The sequence below is a fragment of the Stenella coeruleoalba genome, assembly GCF_951394435.1.
Source record: "Stenella coeruleoalba genome assembly, chromosome: 1".
Lineage (NCBI taxonomy): Eukaryota > Metazoa > Chordata > Mammalia > Artiodactyla > Delphinidae > Stenella > Stenella coeruleoalba.
Window position 1 is genome coordinate 45,685,924 of NC_137169.1, and position 20,276 is coordinate 45,706,199.

Genomic DNA, 20,276 nt, shown 5'->3' on the forward strand with positions numbered 1-20,276 from the left:
ACCTTGCACAGCAGGGCTGTCCCTGCTTCACTAACCAGGAGAAAGAATCATCAAGGTTGAAGGGACTACCCGAGGTCACAAGGCTGGCAAGAGGCAAGGACTCAAGCACATTCCATGTTGCAAAAGAAGGCCAAGGCGGACGGCAGAGAACCTTGAATGGTGGGTTCTGGAATGTGGGCATTATAAAAAAAAAAAAAAAAACTATTAATTTTTTTCCTGATTCTAAAAGCAACGTACGCTCCTTGTGAAAACTTCAGACACTGCAGTAATGTATAACCTGAGAGATGCCCCTGCAGCCTCACCCTCCAGAGGGAACTACTAAAAACCGATGTGTATTCATTAGGTTTTATTTTCACACACACACAGATTTATATAAATGGGACTGCCGTGTGCCTACTGTTTACTGATCTGCTGTCTCCACTTATAATGCACTAGGCTGACCCTGGCAGGTTATTTAGCCTCTCTGAGCCTCATTTTCAGTACAGGCGAAATGGTTAGAGAGACTACAAGAGATAAGGCAGGAAGAGCCGAGCACAGGGCCTGCCCACAGCAGGGGCACAGTATTCAGTTCCCGGCCCTCTCACTGCACCCAGCCCCTCGGCAGCTCCCTCCACCCTGGAGCCAGGCAACCTCTGCCCTCCACCTCTGGCAGCCAACACTTGCAGCCCATCTGGGGGTCACCGCTGTGTGCAGGCCACTCTGCTGCTAGGCCACTCTGCAGTGGGGAAACCAGGCCACAAAGTACCAGGAACCGGGCTAAAGAGCCTGCCTGTCCAAGTCAGTTAGAGCGTGGAAAGTGCGGGGCAGGGCAGAAGTCACCATAGGCTGGCCTCCACCTGCGAATGCAAAGGGGAGTCAGATCCAACAGGAACAGAGCAGCTTGATCTAACCCCAGGTGGACCTGGTCACACACCGGCAGAGGCACCAGCTGCGTGATGAACCCGAGACTCGGGGGTACCTGCACTCCTGGTGTTCGTGGACTCATCGGTAACTCTTTGTGCCAGAGAAGCCCAGGACATGATAAAGAACCTGGATGGTACGTCTCTCCTGGGGCACACGGCGGCCGTGGCAGCCAAGAGGCGGCAGGAGTTCCAGTTCCAGCCCAGGCACTTAGATAACAAGCCACTTCCTATCTCTGGGCTCCCCTGTAAAACGGGGGTGGCTGCCTTCCCCCAGGGCGGACAGTGCCTGGGCACGCAGGGACAAACGCCCGAGCAGCCTGCCGAACAGGCATGTTTGGGAGAAATGCTCTTCAGATGAAACACGCACATGCCTCTGGCACCCATCACTCTCCCCCCGCCCCAGGCCCCGTTCTCATCCGGCATCATGGGAACACTTTGCAAAAGTCTATGGCCCGAGGCCCGGCCCCTCTGCCACCGATACCAGGCAAGCCTCTGGGGAAAACCTTGGTCTTCCTGGGAAATAAGGGAACTGGTCAGAGTGTTCAAACGATTTAAAAGCTGTACAATCCCTTTTGCCCAACTGCAACCTTAGGTGGTACCTAATACATCAAAGAGATGACTTTCAGTACAAAGGGGGTGGTGATACCCCTTGGTCCCGGCCCTTAGCTTATCACCACTGGCAGCCTCCAGAGGAACATCTCAGACGAGGTGGAAAACCTCTGGACGAGGCCTCCTTGCCGGGTGACTAGGTTCAGAGTGACACACTGCCTGGCCTTTGGCCCGACCTGAGCTCAGGCAGAGCCAGGGCCCGGGGACACCAGAACATTTGGGCTCAGTGTCTGAAGCCCCACTCCTCCAGGATCTCCATCCTCCAGTGCTCACTAGTGTCCCATAAAGAATGGTGCTCGATCAAAGTCTGCAGATGATGACAAATTCTAGAAGCTGGTATGGCGGGAAATAAACACCCAACCAGGAGTCAGAGACCCAAACTTAAATCTGCCCCATGCTTGCCGTGGGTCTTCAGAGGAGCCTCTTTCCCCTTCTGGGCCTCCGTTCCTTGTTTGGAGAGGGAATTGTATCAGATGATTTTTGAGTCCTTTTGGATTTTAAAATGCTTTAAGTATATAGGGATAGATCAAGAGCCTTAAAAGTGCCTATCCTTTGTTGTACTAATTCTACGTGAAGGTATTATTCAAATTATAGACAAAAGATGTCCACTGCTACATTAATTAAAATAATGAAAACCAGGGTGCCACTTTAATTTCCAACTATGGGGCAGTGGTTTAGTAGAGGATAGGGCATTTGCTCACTGCAATGTTTCTGCGGTCATTAAACATGAAGGTAATGTAACGATATGTAGAAATGCTTATCGCACTAAACCAGAAACTACAAATTTGAACTGGTGATCACAGCTGAAGACAAACAAACCGAAACACTGTGCAAAGAGATGGTAACCTTGAAAGTACCTGAGAACTGCAAAATAAGACGAGCTACTATTTTTAACCCTATCAGATTGGCAAAAATGAAAGAGTGATGCTATCCAGCACTGGCAAGAACGTGGGGGAAAGGTATTCTCACACACCACTGCGTCGCTGGAAGTGGACAGAAGCACACATTTCTGGCGGGTCACTGGTCATGTCTATCAATATTTAATATATTCAAACCCCTGGGTCAGGCATTCCTTTTTTTGGACTCAATCCTACAGAAATGCATGTACAAGAGGGCAAGGATAGATGCGAGAGACTCTTCAATGCAATATTATTTGTAAGAGCAAAACATTTTAAGCAAAATAAATGCTCATCGGGAAGCAATGAGTTAGGCTAATTACAGGCAACAACAGAAAGCACGGGATAAAACGAGGGCACGGGCATGTACACACGCGTACACGCGCACGCACACGCACAGGCCTTGAAGAGTGCAGCGTTACAAGTGGTTACCCTGGGAGCATGCTTGGGTGAAGAGATGCACTTTAACTTTTTCTTTATATATTTCAACATTGTTGTACTACTTTTGTAAAAGCTTTAAAAACCTCTGTGCATCGAAAGGAGAGGAAATAAATCTATCAAACACATTAGCAAGAGCCGGACTGGGTCATATTTATAGGTGGAGCCTCTTCCTTCCTTTTACTTCGGTACACTTTCCAAGCCTCCCATAATAAGCACAGATCCTTTCTCAATGGAGAAAGAACGGCTATTAAACATTACACAGCGTACGCTGAAGGGGTGTGAATCTGAGGCATCAAATCAATTACTCAAATCTTGGCTTTGTCGTCTTGTGGAAGTTTACATGGCCTCTTGGAGCCTTGGTTTCTTCATCTATAAAATGGGGTTACTGTGAGGATCAAAGATTACGCCTATCAAGAGACACACACGTTACCTGGCAGATGGTAGGGGCAGAGTAAATGGATACTTTGGTCACAGCCTAAGACGGCGGACTACAGATCCTGCTGCCCAGGTGGGCTGACCCAGGTCGCAGCCTCAAAGAGCGTGGCTGCCAGGGTTAGGGTGGGAAATCAGGCTCTATCCCAGCCCATCCAGGCCCTCCTCCTCCGGGCCTACCTTGCCAGGCTCGGCCTCATCCGTCATGACACCCGTCATGATTACAGCTTCCTCCAGGGAGTAGAGCAGCCCTTCCACGAAGTGGTTCTCCTGCCGCTGGGACTCACGGGTGAACCTGTCACAGATGGCCTCCAGGCCGCACACCGGCTCAAACCGCAGCTTGACGTACTTCTTGGCGGGGATGATGCGGATTTCGGCGGCCACCAGGAAGCCCAGGGTCCCGCAGGACCAGGGCACAGCGTAGAACAGGTCCGAGTTTTCCGACTGTGGGGCGGAGTGGACACATGCTGAATGTTTGACCCCCAAACCCCGCGCTGCAGCGAGTCATCAGTGGGGCGCAGAGGACCCGGGGCCTGGGCTAAATCCCTGTCCTGGCACTATCTGTGTCAACCTGAACAAGGACCTCGCAACTGCACTTTCTGGGCCTCAGTCCTCCCCCTGCAGCTTCAGCATGACATTTGACCTTACACTGTCCTCTGTATCAGGGATGCTCAGGGAGAGTGCCTCCTCTCTCCTCCACCTGGGCACAGCCCCTGGACCACAGGCTACCCAGGAAGAGGCCAGGACCAGCTCTGCCCAGAGTTCTAAAATGAGGGACCAAGGGCCAGGGGTCCCAGGCCAGGCTAGAGAGAGATGAACCCTTAATGAGGGTCAAGGTAGCCAGGGGACATTAAAATGGGCCATTACTGAAACTTACAAAGCCTTTTCCATTCCATTAGCTGTGAATCCGCCCCTCCCCAACCACAGTCCAGGGAGAGCATTAACGTTCCTGCTTGAATGGGTAAGGAGAGGGAGGCTCCAAGAGGTGACAATGGCTCACCCAAGGCTTCCCCCCAATTCAGTGCAGCAATGTCGGGCTCAGGCAAGGCCGCCTGACACCTGATCCAGCGATCCTCCTTCTAACCTCATGATTTTCTTGTTTTGGTATTTGTCTTGGAGACAAACAACTTTTCATCTGGCTGTTCTAAGGCAGCTTCTTTGATTCTAATAAAGCTCCTTGTGAAGAAGTCTAGCCTTGTCCAGGCTTTATGGAGAGGACAGTCCTGTGTGGTCTCTGCTCACGCTGAACGCCCTTGGCACTGGTGTGGTGGGTGCAGCGAGGTGGTGGGGTGAGGGCCATGCTGGAGCAGGGGAGCTCTGCAGCAGGCTGGCAGAAGTCTCTGCAACAGCAGACATGGGCCACCCGATGCCCATCTGGGCCACCGCCTGATCACACTGTCAGCTCATAGCAGTAATAAGCAGGTGTCTGCCGCACACCCGGCTCTGTGCTAGGAGCTTAACATACGGCATCTACGTTCTCCTCCTGACAACGCATTTGCCAGATTAGGAAACGGGACCTCAGAGAAGGGAAGTAATTCATGAATGCCTGTCTCCTTTCTCTGCTCATAATAAACAGGTTAGAAGGCAGGGCCCAGCGAGCGTTTCGGGAAACGAGCTGAACTGGTGTGAATCCTGAAAGAGGTCTATCTCGTCCAGACCAGAGCTCTCAAGCCTGGAGTCCTGCCCTGGACTCTGTGAGGCCAACAACTCTGGTGGCTTTCAGAAACATTCACTTCTAAAGGATCACTCTGTTCCTCCCCTCCCAGGGGCTCCTTAGATATGCTCAGTGAGATCCGAGTTTATTTAAAGTTTCAATCTGTCCTGCTCCGTAACTGTTTGCATCCTACTTTGGGCCGTGGAATTGCCTTTTATTTCTCCAAAACAGCCCCTCTTATTACTGTTGGTTACACCTCACCACTGGCATAGAATGTTGATGCTTGGGCCTGACTTCAAGACAGTATGGTGACATGAATTGCTAAGGGCATTGACTTGGGAGCCTGATAAGCTGGGTTTGAATCCCAGCCGTGTGGGATTTACTAGCTGTGTGATCTTGGGCAAGTTTATTCACCTCTCTGTGCTTTAGTTTACTATCTGTAAAATGTGTCTAATAATAGTACCCACCTCATAAAGTTGTTTAACAATTAAATGCCTTAATATACATGAGGCATTTACAACAGTATCTGAACACATATCAGAGGCTACATAAATCTCTGTTATTACTATGGATACAGACCCAGACTGGACAGGTGTATTTGAAACGAAGCACCCCCAGGGGAGCCACCTCCCAGGGGTCCTTAATGCCCAGAGCAGGCTGGTGGGGGCATCCCCCATCTCTGAACTCACCGGTGTGCATCGCACAAAGCTGCCATCGGCCAGGACCAGCTCGTAGGCAGTGCAGATGTGCTGGAACAGGCCATACTTGTGGGATGAAGACTCGATGCCTGTGCCCATGATCAATCCCCCTGCAGAGACATGTGCATTAGCCAGGCAGAGCTGGAAGGGGGTCGGGGAGAGCTGGGAAAAGGACACCTTGCTGGAGCTGGGGAAACTCAGAGCATGAAGGAGGCATGACAGGGCTGGCAGATCTTAGGGGAGATTTCCCATCTCTATGGATGTAGAGGGCAGGAGAGAGAAGGAGGGCCTAAGATGTGGGCATGAGGGCTTGCTTAGAGGTGGAAGATGGGTGGGAGACCCCGTCAAGGGCGCTCACGCCATCACCTCTGGCCAGACACAACCTAGAAACCTGTGCATTCATTTCAACAGGGACACTGATGAAAGGAGGGTTGGTTGGGTGGGGGAAGCCGTGTCCCTTGGGAACAGTTAAAGGACCTGAAGGTGTTTCCCCTGGAGAAGAAAGGCTCTGGGACCTTGAATCCTATAGAAGGAGAGACGACTTATTCTGTGTGTTCCATGGGGCAGAAAGGGAGCAATGGATGCAAGTCACAGGGAAGCAGGTTCCAAACAGCGATTGAAAAGTGCATTCTGATAACATAAGCTGTTCAGACATGGACTGACAGGCAGTGAGTGCCCTGTCTTTGGTGCTGGACGAGCAGACAGGGTGACATCTGTCACAGATGGGACAGTGGTGACTCCTGGACCTGATGGAAGGTGGGCCGAGGTTCCTCAGCTCTGACGCTAGGACTGTCTGAGTTCTCACCCACTGTGAGGTCATCCAACTCGGGCAGCACAGGCAGAGTCCAGCCAATGGAGGTCAGCAGGGCAGTCACCTGACCCATGGTCACCAAGGGCTCCACGCGGACAATCTGCTGACACAGAAGAGAGACCCTGGGTCACAAGGAGGCTGCCAGGCCTAATGGGGGCTTCTGTCTGCAGAAGGTGTTATCCCAGACCTTCCCAAACAATCAACATGGGGATTCCTATATGGGCTTTAGAGCCTCTTTCCAGAGCATTCCACCACCTTTAGTTACAGTGAATGGGGTTTCTGGTGCTGGGTTAGATAGTATTTAATCTTGTTCTTTCAAATACCTTTATATTTAATACTTAGTTTATTTTTCTTCTAGAAGAAGAAATACTCATTTATTTGGAAGAAACAGCATATACGAAGAAGACAAAAATCATTAATCCTAGTTCTTCGAAGTTATCAGTGTTAATACTGGAGTATATCTCCTTTTAGTCTTTTCCCATGCATATCTATATTACTACTTTTATGTTTTAATACAACACACACACACCCCAATGCAAACACACATAACACAGACTTTTTAAAAAAAATTTAATGCTATACTGTGACATGACCCCTTGTCATTAAATGCTCCTGGAAAACCTGATTTTTGTTCAAAGGACAGGGCAATATTAATTCAGTATCTGGCATCATTGGTTTTCTTGGCTTTGTGCATGTTAGACCTGGTATTTCTACCGATACAGTATTCCTGTAGTTTCTCAAACTGTTCAATTTGACATAATCTTCAACAGGAACTAATGCTTCTCTTTTTCTAGGGTGTGTAAAATCCAGAACCAGGAAGATTCATCCCCTCTGACCCTAAACACGGTCCTAAAGTAAACTGCTTGGGGAAATTGGATCCCAAAGATTACAGGTGGGGAATTTTGTAGTGTGTCCATATTCCACTGTAGATCAAAGAAGCCCAACTAAAAGAATTGCGGACTGACTGACAAGACAACTGTGTATTGAGCAAAAACTCTTTTTGAAAGGGCTGTCTTGAAGATTATGACCCAAATATTGGAGGAACTGAGGTGACCGGCAGTAGAAGGAAATCCTTAAAAATTTATTGACTTAAATAATTTTGCCTATGTTACGCATAATAAAAAAATAAACAAAAAACGTTTGCGCTTAAAAAAAAACATGATTTTTAATGGACACACGAATATGCCATCAGGAGGACTTCTGCTTTCAGTCAAGATGGAGCGAAAAGAACCAGTTTAACCTGCTGCCTGGAGAAAAAAAGGACAAAATATATGAAACAGGAGTTTTCAACACAGTAAACATCAGGCAGGGAAGTTAATGATTGCTGGCAGGAAACAAACAGGGTGAGCTCTATGAATGCCCCAGCTAACTGCCTGGAGTTAGGCGGTGCAGGAAGGGAGAGCCCAGTGCACTCTGAGTCAAGAGCCCTAGAAGACCAAGGTGAACAGAGTCTGCAGGACAGAGTACTGGGGAGGAGAGAACTGCAGAGAGAAAACTCTGAAGTACTGCGAAGAGTGCCCGTTGAGTATTCAACTGAGGACTGATTGGTACGTACACAGGACGAAATTACCAGAGGCTGACGCCAGGGGAAGAGCCTGGCAGGTAACAGTGCCAGGGGCTCACACAGGGCAGGAAATAGTATCTGTTCCCACAAGCCAGACTGGAAAACTTCATGACTCCCAGGGCACTGGGTAGAGTACTCAGAATATTCTTGCCTGAGCAGCGGGGAATGATTGCCCCTAGATTACATGCTGCTCCAGCCCCACCTGAAAAATCAACACCAAACAGGATCAAACTGTTTCTCACTAACTCGGCTCTATCTTAGAACGAAGCTCACTAAGGTCTACAGGGGTACAAAAATATCCAGCACCCCACACAAGGTAAAATTCATGATGCCTGGGATCCAATCAAAGTTCACCAGGCATTCAAAGAGGCGGGAAGATTCAACCCATAATGAGGAGAATAACCAATCAATGTGTTTTGATAAAACAGACCCAGAATTGACACAGATATTAAAATCAGCAAACAAGGACATTAAAGTAATTATTGATACTGTATTCCCTATGCTCAGAACGTTAAGTACAGACATTTAAAAGGCAGTAAAAGGATCCAAAGCAAACTTCTAGAAATGAAAACCACAATGTTAGAGATGAAAAATACACTGGTTGGAACTGACAGCAAATTAGACACTGCGGAAGAAGAGTGATGAATTTAAATACACAGCAATAGAAACTATCCAAGATGAAACACACAGAGGGAAAAAACCTTTAATGAACAGCATATCAGTGAGCTGAGCTGTGGAACTACTTCAAGTGGCCCAACATATGTGTAATAGCAGTCCTCAAAGGAGAGAGAGGAAGGGAAAGAAAAATATTTGAAGAAATAATGACCCCCAAAATTTCAAATTTGATGAAAAATTATATGACTCCAAGCACAAGAATTATGAAGAAAACTATACCACAGCACATTGTAATAATTGCTCAAAACTAGTTATAAAGATAAAATCTTAAAAGCAGCCAGAGGAAAAAGATAAGTTACATACAGAGGAACAAAGATAAGCATGAGAGATTTCTTGTTAGAAATAACGCAAGCAAGAAGACACTGGAGGGCTTCCCTGGTGGCACAGTGGTTGAGAATCTGCCTGGCAACACAGGGGACACAGGTTCACGCCCTGGTCTGGGAAGATCCCACATGCCACAGAGCAACTAAGCCCGTGCACCACAACTACTGAGCCTGCGCTCTAGAGCCCAGGAGCCACAACTACTGAGCCTGTGTACCACAACTACTGAAGCCCACGCACCTAGAGCCCGTGCTCCGCAACAAGAGAAGCCACCACAATGAGAAGCCCTCGTACTGCAACGAAGAGTAGCCCCTGCTCGCAACTAGAGAAAGCCCGCACGCAGCAACAAAGACTCGACGCAGCCAAAAATAAAATAAATAAATAAATTTATTAAAAAAAAAAGACACTGGAGCATCTTTAAAGTACTGAAGGAAAAAAACTGTCAACCTGGAGTTCCATGACCACTGAAAATATCTTTCAAAAATGAAGGCAGGGCTTCCCTGGTGGCACAGAGGTTGAAAGTCCGCCTGCCGATGCAGGGGACATGGGTTCGTGCCCCGGTCCGGGAAGATCCCACATGCCACAGAGCGGCTGGGCCCGTGAGCCATGGCCGCTGAGCCTGCACGTCCGGAGCCTGTGCTCCGCAACGGGAGAGGCCACAACAGTGAGAGGTCCGTGGACCGCAAAAGGAAATAATAATAAATAAAAAATTATAATAATAATAAAAGATGTTGTAAAATCTCTATATGATTAAAATACAAAAAATTAAAAAAAAAAAATGAAGGCAACCTCATACCCATTAGGATGGCTATTATTAAAAACAAAACAAAACCAGAAAATAACAAGTGTTGGTGAGGATTTGGAAAAATTAAAACCCTTGTGCACTGTTGGTGGGGATGTTAAAATGGTGCAGCCACTATGCAAAACAGTATGGCTGTTCCTCAAAAAATTAAAACTACCATGTGATCCAGCAATTCCACTTCTGGGTATATACCCAAAATAATTGAAAGCAGCGTCTTGAAATGCTATGTGTACACCCATGTTCATAGCAGCATTATTCACAATGGCTAAAACATAGAAGCAGCCCAAGTGTCCATGGATGAATGAGTGGATAAGCAAAATGTGGTATGTACATACAATGGAATCTTATTCAGCCTTAAATAGGAAGAAAATTCTGCAATATGCTACAACATGGATGAATCTTGAAGACATTATGCTAAGTCAAATAAGCCAGTCACAAAAAGACAAATACTGTATGATTCCATTTACATGAGTTACTTAGAGTGGTTAACATCATAGAAACAGATAGTAGAATATGGTTGCCAGGGTCTGGGGGGAGGGGAGAATGGGGAGTTATTGCTTAATGGATATAGAGTTTCAGTTTTACAAGAAGAAAAGAGTCATGGGGATGGGTGGTGGTGATGGCTGAATGACAAGGTGAATATATTTAATACCACTGAACTGCACACTTAAAAGTGGTTAAGATGGTAATTGTTATGTGTATCTTACCACAACACAAGTTGGAAAAGAAATGAAGACAAATAAATTATTTCAGACATACAACAGCTGAAAGATTCATCACCAGCAAAATCACCATATAAGAAATGTCAAAGGAGGTTCTTCAGGCAGAAGGAAAATGAAACAGATGGAAATACAAATTTACAAAATGGAACGAAGAAATGGTAACTATATGGGTAAGTATATAAGATTTTTCTTATTATTTAAATTTCTTTAAAAGATAACTAGTAGTGTGGGGTTTATAACATATATAAAAGTAAAAGGAGGATAGCAACAGCACAAAGGTGGAAAGAAGAGAAATGGAAGCATATTATTCTAAGATTCTTATACTGTACATGAAATGGGATACCATCACTTGAAGGTAGAGTGTGACAAGGAAAGTGTATACCATAAATCCTAAAACAACTGCTAAAATAACAAAACAAAGGCTTATAGCTAGTAAGTCAACAAAAGAGCTAAGACAGAATCATAAAAATTATTCAGTAATCCAAAAGCAGACAGAAAAAAAGAAAAAAGGAACAAAGAACAAATGAGACAAATAGAAAACAAAGAGCAAGGCAACAAATTTAAACCAAACCGTGTCAATAATAACATTAAATGTAAACGGTCTTAAATCTGAATTAAAAGGCAGAAATTGTCAGATTGGATAAAAAAGCAAGACCTAATTATATGCTGCCTACAAGAAACACTTTAACTATAAAGATACAAATAGATTAAAAGGAAAATGATGGGGCTTCCCTGGTGGCACAGTGGTTGAGAGTCTGCCTGCTGATGCAGGGGATACGGGTTTGTGCCCCGGTCCGGGAAGATCCCACATGCCGTGGAGCAGCTGGGCCCGTGAGCCATGGCCTCTGAGCCTGCGTGTCCGGAGCCTGTGCTCCGCAACGGGAGAGGCCACAACAGTGAGAGGCCCACGTACCGCAAAAAAAAAGGAAAATGATGGAAAAAGATACACCATGTCACCACTTAGTCAAAAAATGCTGGAGTGGCTTCATTAATATCAGACAAAGTAGATTTCTGGGCAAAGAATATAACTAGTAATAGAAAAGGTCATTTCACAGATACATGCACCCCTATGTTCATAGCAGCACTATTTACAATAGTCAAGACATAGAAACAACCTAAATGTCCACTGACGATGAATGGATAAAGAAGATGTGGTATATATATACATTGGAATATTACTCAGCCATAAAAAAGAATGAAATAATGCCATTTGCAGCAACATGGATGGACCTAGAGATTATCATACTAAGTGAAGTAAGTCAGAGAGAGAAAGACAAATACCATATGATATCACTTATATGTGGAATCTAAACTATGACACAAATGAACATGTCTACGAAACAAACAGATTCACAAACATAAAGAACAGACTTGTGGTTGCCAAGGGGGAGGTGGGGTGGGGGAGGGAAAGATTGGGAGTTTGGGATTAGCAGATGCAAACTATTATACATAGGATGGATAAACAACAAGTCCTACTGTATAGCACAGGGAACTATAGCCAGTATCCTGTGATAAACCATAATGGAAAAGAATATGAAAAAGAATATATATATGTATAACTGAATCACTTTGCTGTACAGCAGAAATTAACACAACATTGTAAATCAACTATACTTCAATAAAATAAATTTTTTAAAAAGGTCATTTCACAATGATAAAGAGATCAATTGGGCGTCCCTGGTGGCACAGTGGTTAAGAATCCGCCTGCCAATGCAGGGGACATGGGTTCGAGCCCTGGTCCAGGAAGATCCCACATGCTGCGGAGCAACTAAGCCTGTGTGCCACAACTACTGAGCATGCGCTCTAGAGTTTGCACGCCGCAACTACTGAAGCCCGCAAGCCTAGAGCCTGTGCTCCGCAACAAGAGAAGCCACCACAATGAGAAGCCCACGCACCGCAACAGAGTAGCCCCTGCTCACCGCAACTAGAGAAAACCCACGTGCAGCAATGAAGACCCAATGCAGCCAAAAATAAATAAATTTATTTAAAAAAAAAGAGATCAATTAATCAACAGGACATAAAAATCCCAAACATTTATATACCTAATAACAGAGCTTCAAATTACATGAAGCAAAAACTGAAAGATGTGCAAGAGATATAAACAAATCTACAATCACAGGCAGATTTCAATATCCCCCTTTCAAGAATTGATGGAATAAGTAAAGAGAAAATTCATAAGAATATAGAAGACTTGAACAACACTATCAACCAATTTGACCTAATTGACACTTACAGTACACATCACCCCAAAACAGCAGAATACACATTTTTTTTTAAAAAGGCACAAGGAACACTTACAAAGTAGACCATATTCTGGGCCATAAGGTATGTCTCAATAAGTTGAAAAGCATTCTAATCATATAAAGTATGTTTTCTGACAACAACTAAATTAAATTAGAAATCAGTAACAGAAAGATCTCTGGAAAATCCCAAATATTTGGAAACTAAATAACATACTTCTAAAAGACCTCTGGGTCAAAGCAGGTATCAAAAAGGAAACCAGAAAGTAGTCTGAACTGAATGAAAATGAAAAGGTAAGATATCAGATTTGCGGATGGCTCTAAAACCGTGCTTAGGTGGAAATTTATAGCACTAAACATCTATATTAAAAAAAAAAAGAAAGCTCTAAGTCAATGGCCTCTGTTGTCACCTTAAAAAATTAGACAAAGAAGAGTAAAATTAAACCCAAAGTCAGCAAAAGAAAGAAATTAACAAAAATCAAACAGAAGTCAATGAAATAGAAAACAAACAAACAAAAAGAGAACAATCAATGAAACCAAAAGCTAGTTCTCTGAGATCAGTAAAACTGATTAACCTCTAGCCAGACTGCTCAGGAAGAAAAGAAAGCAGACACAAAATGACCAGAATCAGGAATGAAAGATATGACATCACTACAGATTCTACAGATGTTCACAGGACAGTAAGGGAATATTATGAATAACTTTATGTCAATCAATTATACAACTTAGTGAAATGGACAAATACCTTTAGAAACACAAACTGCCAAAGTTCACTGAGGAGAAACAAATAAATTGAGGAGCCCTGTATCTATTAAAAAAAATTAACTTGCAGTTAAAAACTTGCTCACAAACAGAACTCCAGGCCCAGATGGCTTCACTGGTTAATTCCACTAATTATTACAGAAATAATACAAATTCTATACAAACTCCTTCAGAAAAGTGAAAAGGAAGGAATACTTCCCAACTCATTCTTTTGGACTTATTATTATAAGCTACAGTAATCAAGACAGTGTGTTCTTGGCATACAGATGGGTGAACAGATCAATAGAACAGCAGAGTCCAGAAACAGACCTGTGTATATGGACAACTGATTTCAACAAAGGTGCAAAGGCAATTCAGTGGAGAAAGGATTGTGTTTTCAACAAAACAGGCTGGGGCAATTGGAAATCCACGTGCAAAAAAAATTTGGGGGGACCCATATCTCACATTATATGCAAAAATTAACTCAAAATGGATCATAGTTCTAAATGTAAACCCTGAAAAATATAATACTGCTGGAAGAAAACAGAAGAGAAAACCTTTGTGACATGGAGTAGGGCAAGATTTCTTAAATAAAATGTCAAAAGCACAAGCTATAAAAGAAATTATTAAATCCAACTTCATCAAAATTAAAATTTTCTGGTTTTCAAAAGACAAGCCAAAGCCTGGGAGAAAATATTTACAAATTGTATATATGATGAAGGTCTTGTTTCTAGTAAGAAAACAAACAACCCAATTAAAAACTTAGCAAAAGACTTGAACAAGCACCTCACCAAAGATATACAAAGGGCAAATACGCACATGAAAAGATGCCCAATATCATTCATTAGTCATTAGGAAAATGCAAGTTAAAACCACACTGAGATACCTACTATACACCAACTGAATGGCTAAAATTAAGACTAACGATACCAAGTTTACGATGACGTGGAACAACTGGAATACTTGCAGGAATGTAAATGCTACAGCTACCTCGGAAAATACTCTGGCAGTTTTTAAAAAGTTAACCATACACCTACCATATGACCCAGCTATTCCACTGCTGAGTATTTACCCAAAAGAAACAAGAGCATATGTCCACCCAATGACTATATACAAACTCTCCTTGCCACTTTACTTGTAACAGCCCCAAACTGGAAACAACCCAAACATCCATCAATAAGTGAAAGAATAAACAAACTGTGATATATATATATATAAAATATATATAAAAACAGAATGTACTTCTGATACATGCTTCAACATGGATGAATCTCAGAATAATTACGCTGAGTGAAAGAAGCCAGACAAAATAAAAGAGAGTACATAATGCATGATTCTATTTATATAAAACTCTAAATACAAACCCATCTATAGTGATGAAAAGCAGGTCATTATTTGCTTAGGGATGTGGGGAAAAGAGGCAGGGAGGAACCTGAGGGAGGGATTACAAAGTGGCATGAAGAAACTTTTGGGGTGATAGTTCATTGTCTTGATGGTGGTAATGGTTTCACAGGTGCATACACATGTCAAAATTTATTATTAATTGTATATTTTACGTGCAGTTTATTGTACATCAAGTATATGTCAAGAAAGCTGTTAAGGGGAAAAAGGCACAGGGAAATTAAGCAACTTGGCCAAGGTGTCACAACAAAATGCCATGACGTGGATATACCATATTTAACAACTCACTACTATTCGATATTGTGTTGTCTTTGATTAAAAACAAAGCCGTGATACAATCTCTCTCTCTGAGTTGTTTTTGATTTAAGTTTATTTCCCTTTTCCTTGAGCCCGGTTTCAAGAAGTAGAAATACTAGATAGGCCAAAGAGTATGCACACATCTAAGGCTATTAACAAGTGGGTCTCCAGAAAGCTTGGAATGAGGCCCACCCTCTGAGCCACCTCCACAGCCCAATTTTTACCAGTATGCTTCCTTACTGGGAAGAGGTAAATAGGTTCATTTTTGTCTCTCATTTTTGCCCATGATTTCCCCATCCCTGTCTTCCTGTAGAACTGCAGATAATCAAAGAATTCCCCTGAGCTCTCACTTTGCCCACCTGTGAGATGGGGCTATGACCATTCTCTTCCAAAGCTGTGAGGCTCTAGAGGATGGCAATGGTGGCCAGAGCCTTCTGTGATGACCAAGGGCCTTGGTCCCGTCCACCCTGAGACGCCTTTGGCTAAAATCATCTCCCTGTGAGTCATCTGCACCAGGGGCAGTGCCCCACCCACTCCCAGAGCCAGGGAACCATGCCACTCTCACCTGTTTCTTGGTGTCCACTTCCAGAATGTCCATCAGGTTGATCATGATGTTTTTGTGTGTCTTCTTGTACTTCCCAACCCGCAGTGAGACGGTGAGCCAGCCAGGGCGCCCTGTACACATGAAGGTCTTGCTGCCCTGCTCCTTCCATTCCCGCACCTGCAGACATGAGAAGAGGCTGAGCTGGGCCTGCCAGAGATCCCCTGGGCAGCTCACAGCCTTGCTTTCAGGAGAGGGAGCTGGGAATTTACCGAGGCCCTGAATCCTTCCAGGTACCAGGAGGAGCGGAATGATGAAACACCCACTGGCCCTATCCTCTGGACTCTCCCCGGCTAGTGAGGCCGACAGAAAAGCCAAAGTGCTGCCACATCACAAAGCAGAATGAAAAAAGAGCAAGAGAACAGGATCAAAGCACTTTGAAAACATTTATTCTCACTGCAAAGTTCAGGACAGGTTTCGTAATGGTAGTAATAACAACCGCACAAATGATAACTATTTACTAGCTGCCATCATTGTACCAAGCACTGCTGTATCTTGTCTCACTTAATTCTCACAACAACCCCAGGTGGTTTGGATGACCTGCCTCCTTTTGCAGACGAAGAAAATGAGAGGCAAAATAACTTGTCCAAGGTCACACAACCACTGAAGGGCAGAGCCCAGATTCACCATCAGAACTAACTAACTTTAGGCCTGGACGGATAAAGGGGCTTAAATTAATAGTCAACAGAGTAACAGCTAACATTTACTGAGGCTTATTAGGTGCCAAGCCCTGTTCCAAGCATTTGCGCGTGTTAACTCATGCATCACTAGCAGGGGGAAAGGACAGGCAGGGGAGGCCCACCAAGCCAATGGGAGGAAGAACTTTTGCAAAACCCTTCTGTAAGTGACCAGAGCACGATGTACAGAGAAGAAATGGCCCAGGAAATGACAAGCCCATCAGGAACATGGGAGGAAGCATGCCCTTCCTGCTGATGGACAAGGGCAGGGAGGTGGATATCTGTTGCTGTGACCTGCGACCACCCATGTCCTCTTCATCTGCTTGTAACACTCCCATCTTCCTTTGGTCCAGGTGAAGCTGATTCCCCTCCTGCCCCAGGAGGTGGGCACATGACTGAGGTCTGATTCTATCCCCCTGGCCACAGTGGCTGGTTCAGGGATGGGTCTGTGATCCAAGTGAAGCCAGTTAAGACCGATCCTGGGAGAGGCCCTCTCACTTCACTTGGGTTTGCTAGGCTGGTTGGATGTAAGCCAGAAACTGCTGGGGCCTCCGCAGGGAGGGGGCCTCCGCAGGGAGACGGCCTCCGCAGGGAGACGGCCTCCCTGAGAGCAAAGTCAACTCAGAGGAAAGCGGAGCCAAGGGATGGCAGCTGGAGACGAATCCTGGATCCGGTGATGTCTGAGCCACTTTCACTCCTGGACTTTTCAAGACCTGGGTCAACGAAGTCCCTTTTTGCTCAAGGCAGTTGGAGTTGGTTTTCTATCACTTGCAACCAAGAGTCCTTGGAAGAAGCTGGATTGAAGCTGGTCAGGCAAACAGTTCAACGTGGGGAAGAACTGTTCTGTGACTGGAGAGGCCAGGGTGCCACGTGAAGCAGAGGTGTTCGCGCAGAGGGGTGTTACTGAGGAAGGGATTCCTGTGAGCAGGGGGTAAAGGGATGACCAGGCAGACCCTGCCCCTGCCTGACTCTGCAGTCCCAGGACTTAATACAAGATCAGAGGTGCGGAGGATGGATTGGGAGAGCTGCATGCAGCCTGGAATGGGAAGGGGGGCGGTGGGGCATGAAGTGAATGTGGAGACCATCAAGCCTGAAACATTGGTTGGGTTGGATCCTGACCCGAGCCAACCAAGACTTCGGGCAGGGAGGCAATCCTGTGGAGTGTTGCCGTTATGACTAAGGGCAGGCCAAGGAGAGGTGGGGAGGGCCCAGGGAACAGGCAACTGGTCAGGTAGCTATTATCACATTCCAGGTGTGAGTCAATGGAACCAGACCTCCAGGGTGGAATGAAATGGGCTGGGAGAGAAGAAATGTCACAGTTCAGGCTCTGAAATCAAGCTGACCTGAGTTCCAGACCCATTTACTAGCTATATCATCTTGGGAACATGACTTACAGTTTGAACCTCAATATCTCCCACCTGTAGAACAGGTACAAGACCTACCAGGGTGGTCCTTTTCCGGTAAGCTGCCTGAGGTGACCTCTAAAAATGATTTGGTATTCACTTGACCCAGAAAACCCCACAAAATCATGCAAATCAAGAGGTTCGAATCTTCGTGTTCACTTTAAGAACACTGGTGAAACTGTCCAGGCCGTTAAGGGTATGCATAACCGAAAAGCCACCAAGTATCTGACAGATATCACTTTACAGAAGCAATGTGTGCCATTCCATTGTTACAATGGTGGAGTTAGTAGGTGTGCCCAGGCCGAACAGTGGGGCTGGACGCGGGGTCAGTGGCCCAAAAGGAGTGCTGAATTTTGACAGCACATGCTCAAAAATGCAGAGTCATGCTGAACTTAAGGGCTTAAACGCAGATTCTCTGGTCATTGAGCACATCCAAGTGAATAAAGCCCCCAAGATGCGGCACAGGACTTAACAGAGCTCATGGTCAGATCAACCCATACATGAGCTCTCCCTGCCACACTGAGATGATCTTTACCGAAAAAGAGCAGATTGTTACTAAACCAGAAGAGGAGGTTGCACGGAAGAAAAATATATTCCAGAAGAAACTGAAGAAATAAAAACTTATGGCCAACGGAACTTCCCTGGTGGCACAGTGGTTAAGAATCCACCTGCCAATGCAGGATACATGGGTTCGAGGCCTGGTCCGGGAAGATCCCACATGCTGTGGAGCAACTAAGCCCGTGTGCCACAACTACTGAGCCTGCGCTTTAGAGCCCATGAGCCACAACTACTGAGCCCACACACCACAACTACTGAGCCCATGTGCCACAACAACTGAAGCCCGCGTACCTAGAGCCCGTGCTCCACAACAAGAGAAGCCACCACAATGAGAGCCCCCGCACGCCGCAACTAGAGAAAAGCCTGCGTGCAGCAACGGAGACCCAATGCAGCCAAAAATTAATTAATTAATTAAACAAAACAAAACAACAACAACAAAACTTATGGCTTGGGAATAAATGCCACACACAAAAAAATGCAGGGCTTCCCTGGTGGCACAGTGGTTGAGAGTCCGCCTGCCGATGCAGGGGACACGGGTTCGTGCGCCGATTCGGGAAGATCCCACATGCCGCGGAGTGGCTGGGCCCGTGAGCCATGGCCGCTGAGCCTGCGCGTCTGGAGCCTGTGCTCCGCAACGAGAGAGGCCACAACAGTGAGAGGCCCGCGTACCGCAAAGAAAAAAAAAAAAAAAGCAAATAAAAGTTAAAAAAAGAAAAGACCTAAGTTTAAAAAAAAAAAAAAGTGTTGCTGTGAGGATGAGAAATAATGGTCATCAATGGCATGGGGTGTGGCACAGGGCAGGTCCTCAGCAGCGGGCCAGTCTGGCAAGGCCCCTCATCTTCCTGTCCCTAGTGAGCCCTTTGGTTTAGCTTAGGTTCCTAAGCACTCACTGTGCTGCTTTGGGCCAGGGCCCATGGGATAGAGGGGAGTCAGATAGCAGTCTCTGCCTTCAAGGAGCTCACACTCTGATGGGGCAGACAAGCAGGTAAATCAAAAATCTGAACACATAGAAAGAACTAGGCAACAGGGTGCATTTGGGACAGAGGGTAGGCTGGGCTCTGGAGCTGTGACTGTGACCAGCGCAACCCATGGCAGCCTGAGTAAAGCGCTTCCAGATGTTGCCTGCTCCCACCTGGCCCAAGGTCTATCCCTCACAGGGATGGCTCTCCGCATCCATCTTCATGCTGTTGGAGGCAGAACCCAGCCAGCAGCAAACAGAACATGGAGGCTGCTACACCTGTGGCGAGGGTGGCAGCAGGAAACAGAAGCTCTTTGCAACCTGACGCCAGTAAGAGAGGAACATAAGGAGGGGCAGAGGGAGCCAAGAAACTGCCCAGGCCTGATGCCCAGGCCTGATGCCCATGCCAGCTGTGGCCATGAGGGAGGAGGCGCGGCTGTGAGCGGCAGCAGGGGCAGGGGTTCTGTGGGTGCTGACACAGGGGAGGACGTATAGAGTTACTGGGAGGTGGGCACTGCCTTGTCAAGAGTGAGCGCCTGGCGCAGGGTCTGTGAGGCTCCCCACCCTGGTGTGGGGCTACCTTCTCACTTTAGTCCTCTATTACAAGAAGGCGGAAAGCTCCTTCTTGCTAAGGAGTAAACTCCAAACTGAAGGGCCCTCCCCAACCTAGTTCCAAACTGACTTTCCAACCTTCTGCCTCTCTTCTCCTATGCTCACACTTTCCCCCAATCACTCCCCCTGCTTCCCAGTCTCCAGCGCCAGGTGAACCTTCCTGAAGACCCCCTTCTCCTCTGAAATCGATTGGGCCGGGTGAGAGCTACTTGAGCATGGCTCTCCTACCCTCTCTTATGATTCTTTACATCCCTGCAGATC

At 45.9% G+C, this 20,276-nt stretch overlaps 1 protein-coding gene and 1 pseudogene across 2 annotated transcripts in view; one reads left to right on the forward strand and one right to left on the reverse strand.

Annotated features, from left to right (window-relative positions):
- DHCR24 (24-dehydrocholesterol reductase) overlaps nt 1–20,276 on the reverse strand; it is a 33,262-nt gene that overhangs the window by 12,291 nt on the left and 695 nt on the right. Inside the window, exons 2-5 of the mRNA XM_079915648.1 lie at nt 15,772–15,927; nt 6,438–6,543; nt 5,624–5,742; nt 3,461–3,724 (exon numbers count right to left, since the gene is read on the reverse strand). Coding sequence (XP_079771774.1) covers nt 3,461–3,724; nt 5,624–5,742; nt 6,438–6,543; nt 15,772–15,927 — 645 coding nt within the window. The remainder of the gene's footprint in view (nt 1–3,460; nt 3,725–5,623; nt 5,743–6,437; nt 6,544–15,771; nt 15,928–20,276) is intronic.
- On the forward strand, nt 17,972–19,545 carry LOC307193841 (large ribosomal subunit protein uL22-like; annotated as a pseudogene). The gene has a single exon. The product of its transcript is annotated as a large ribosomal subunit protein uL22-like (transcript).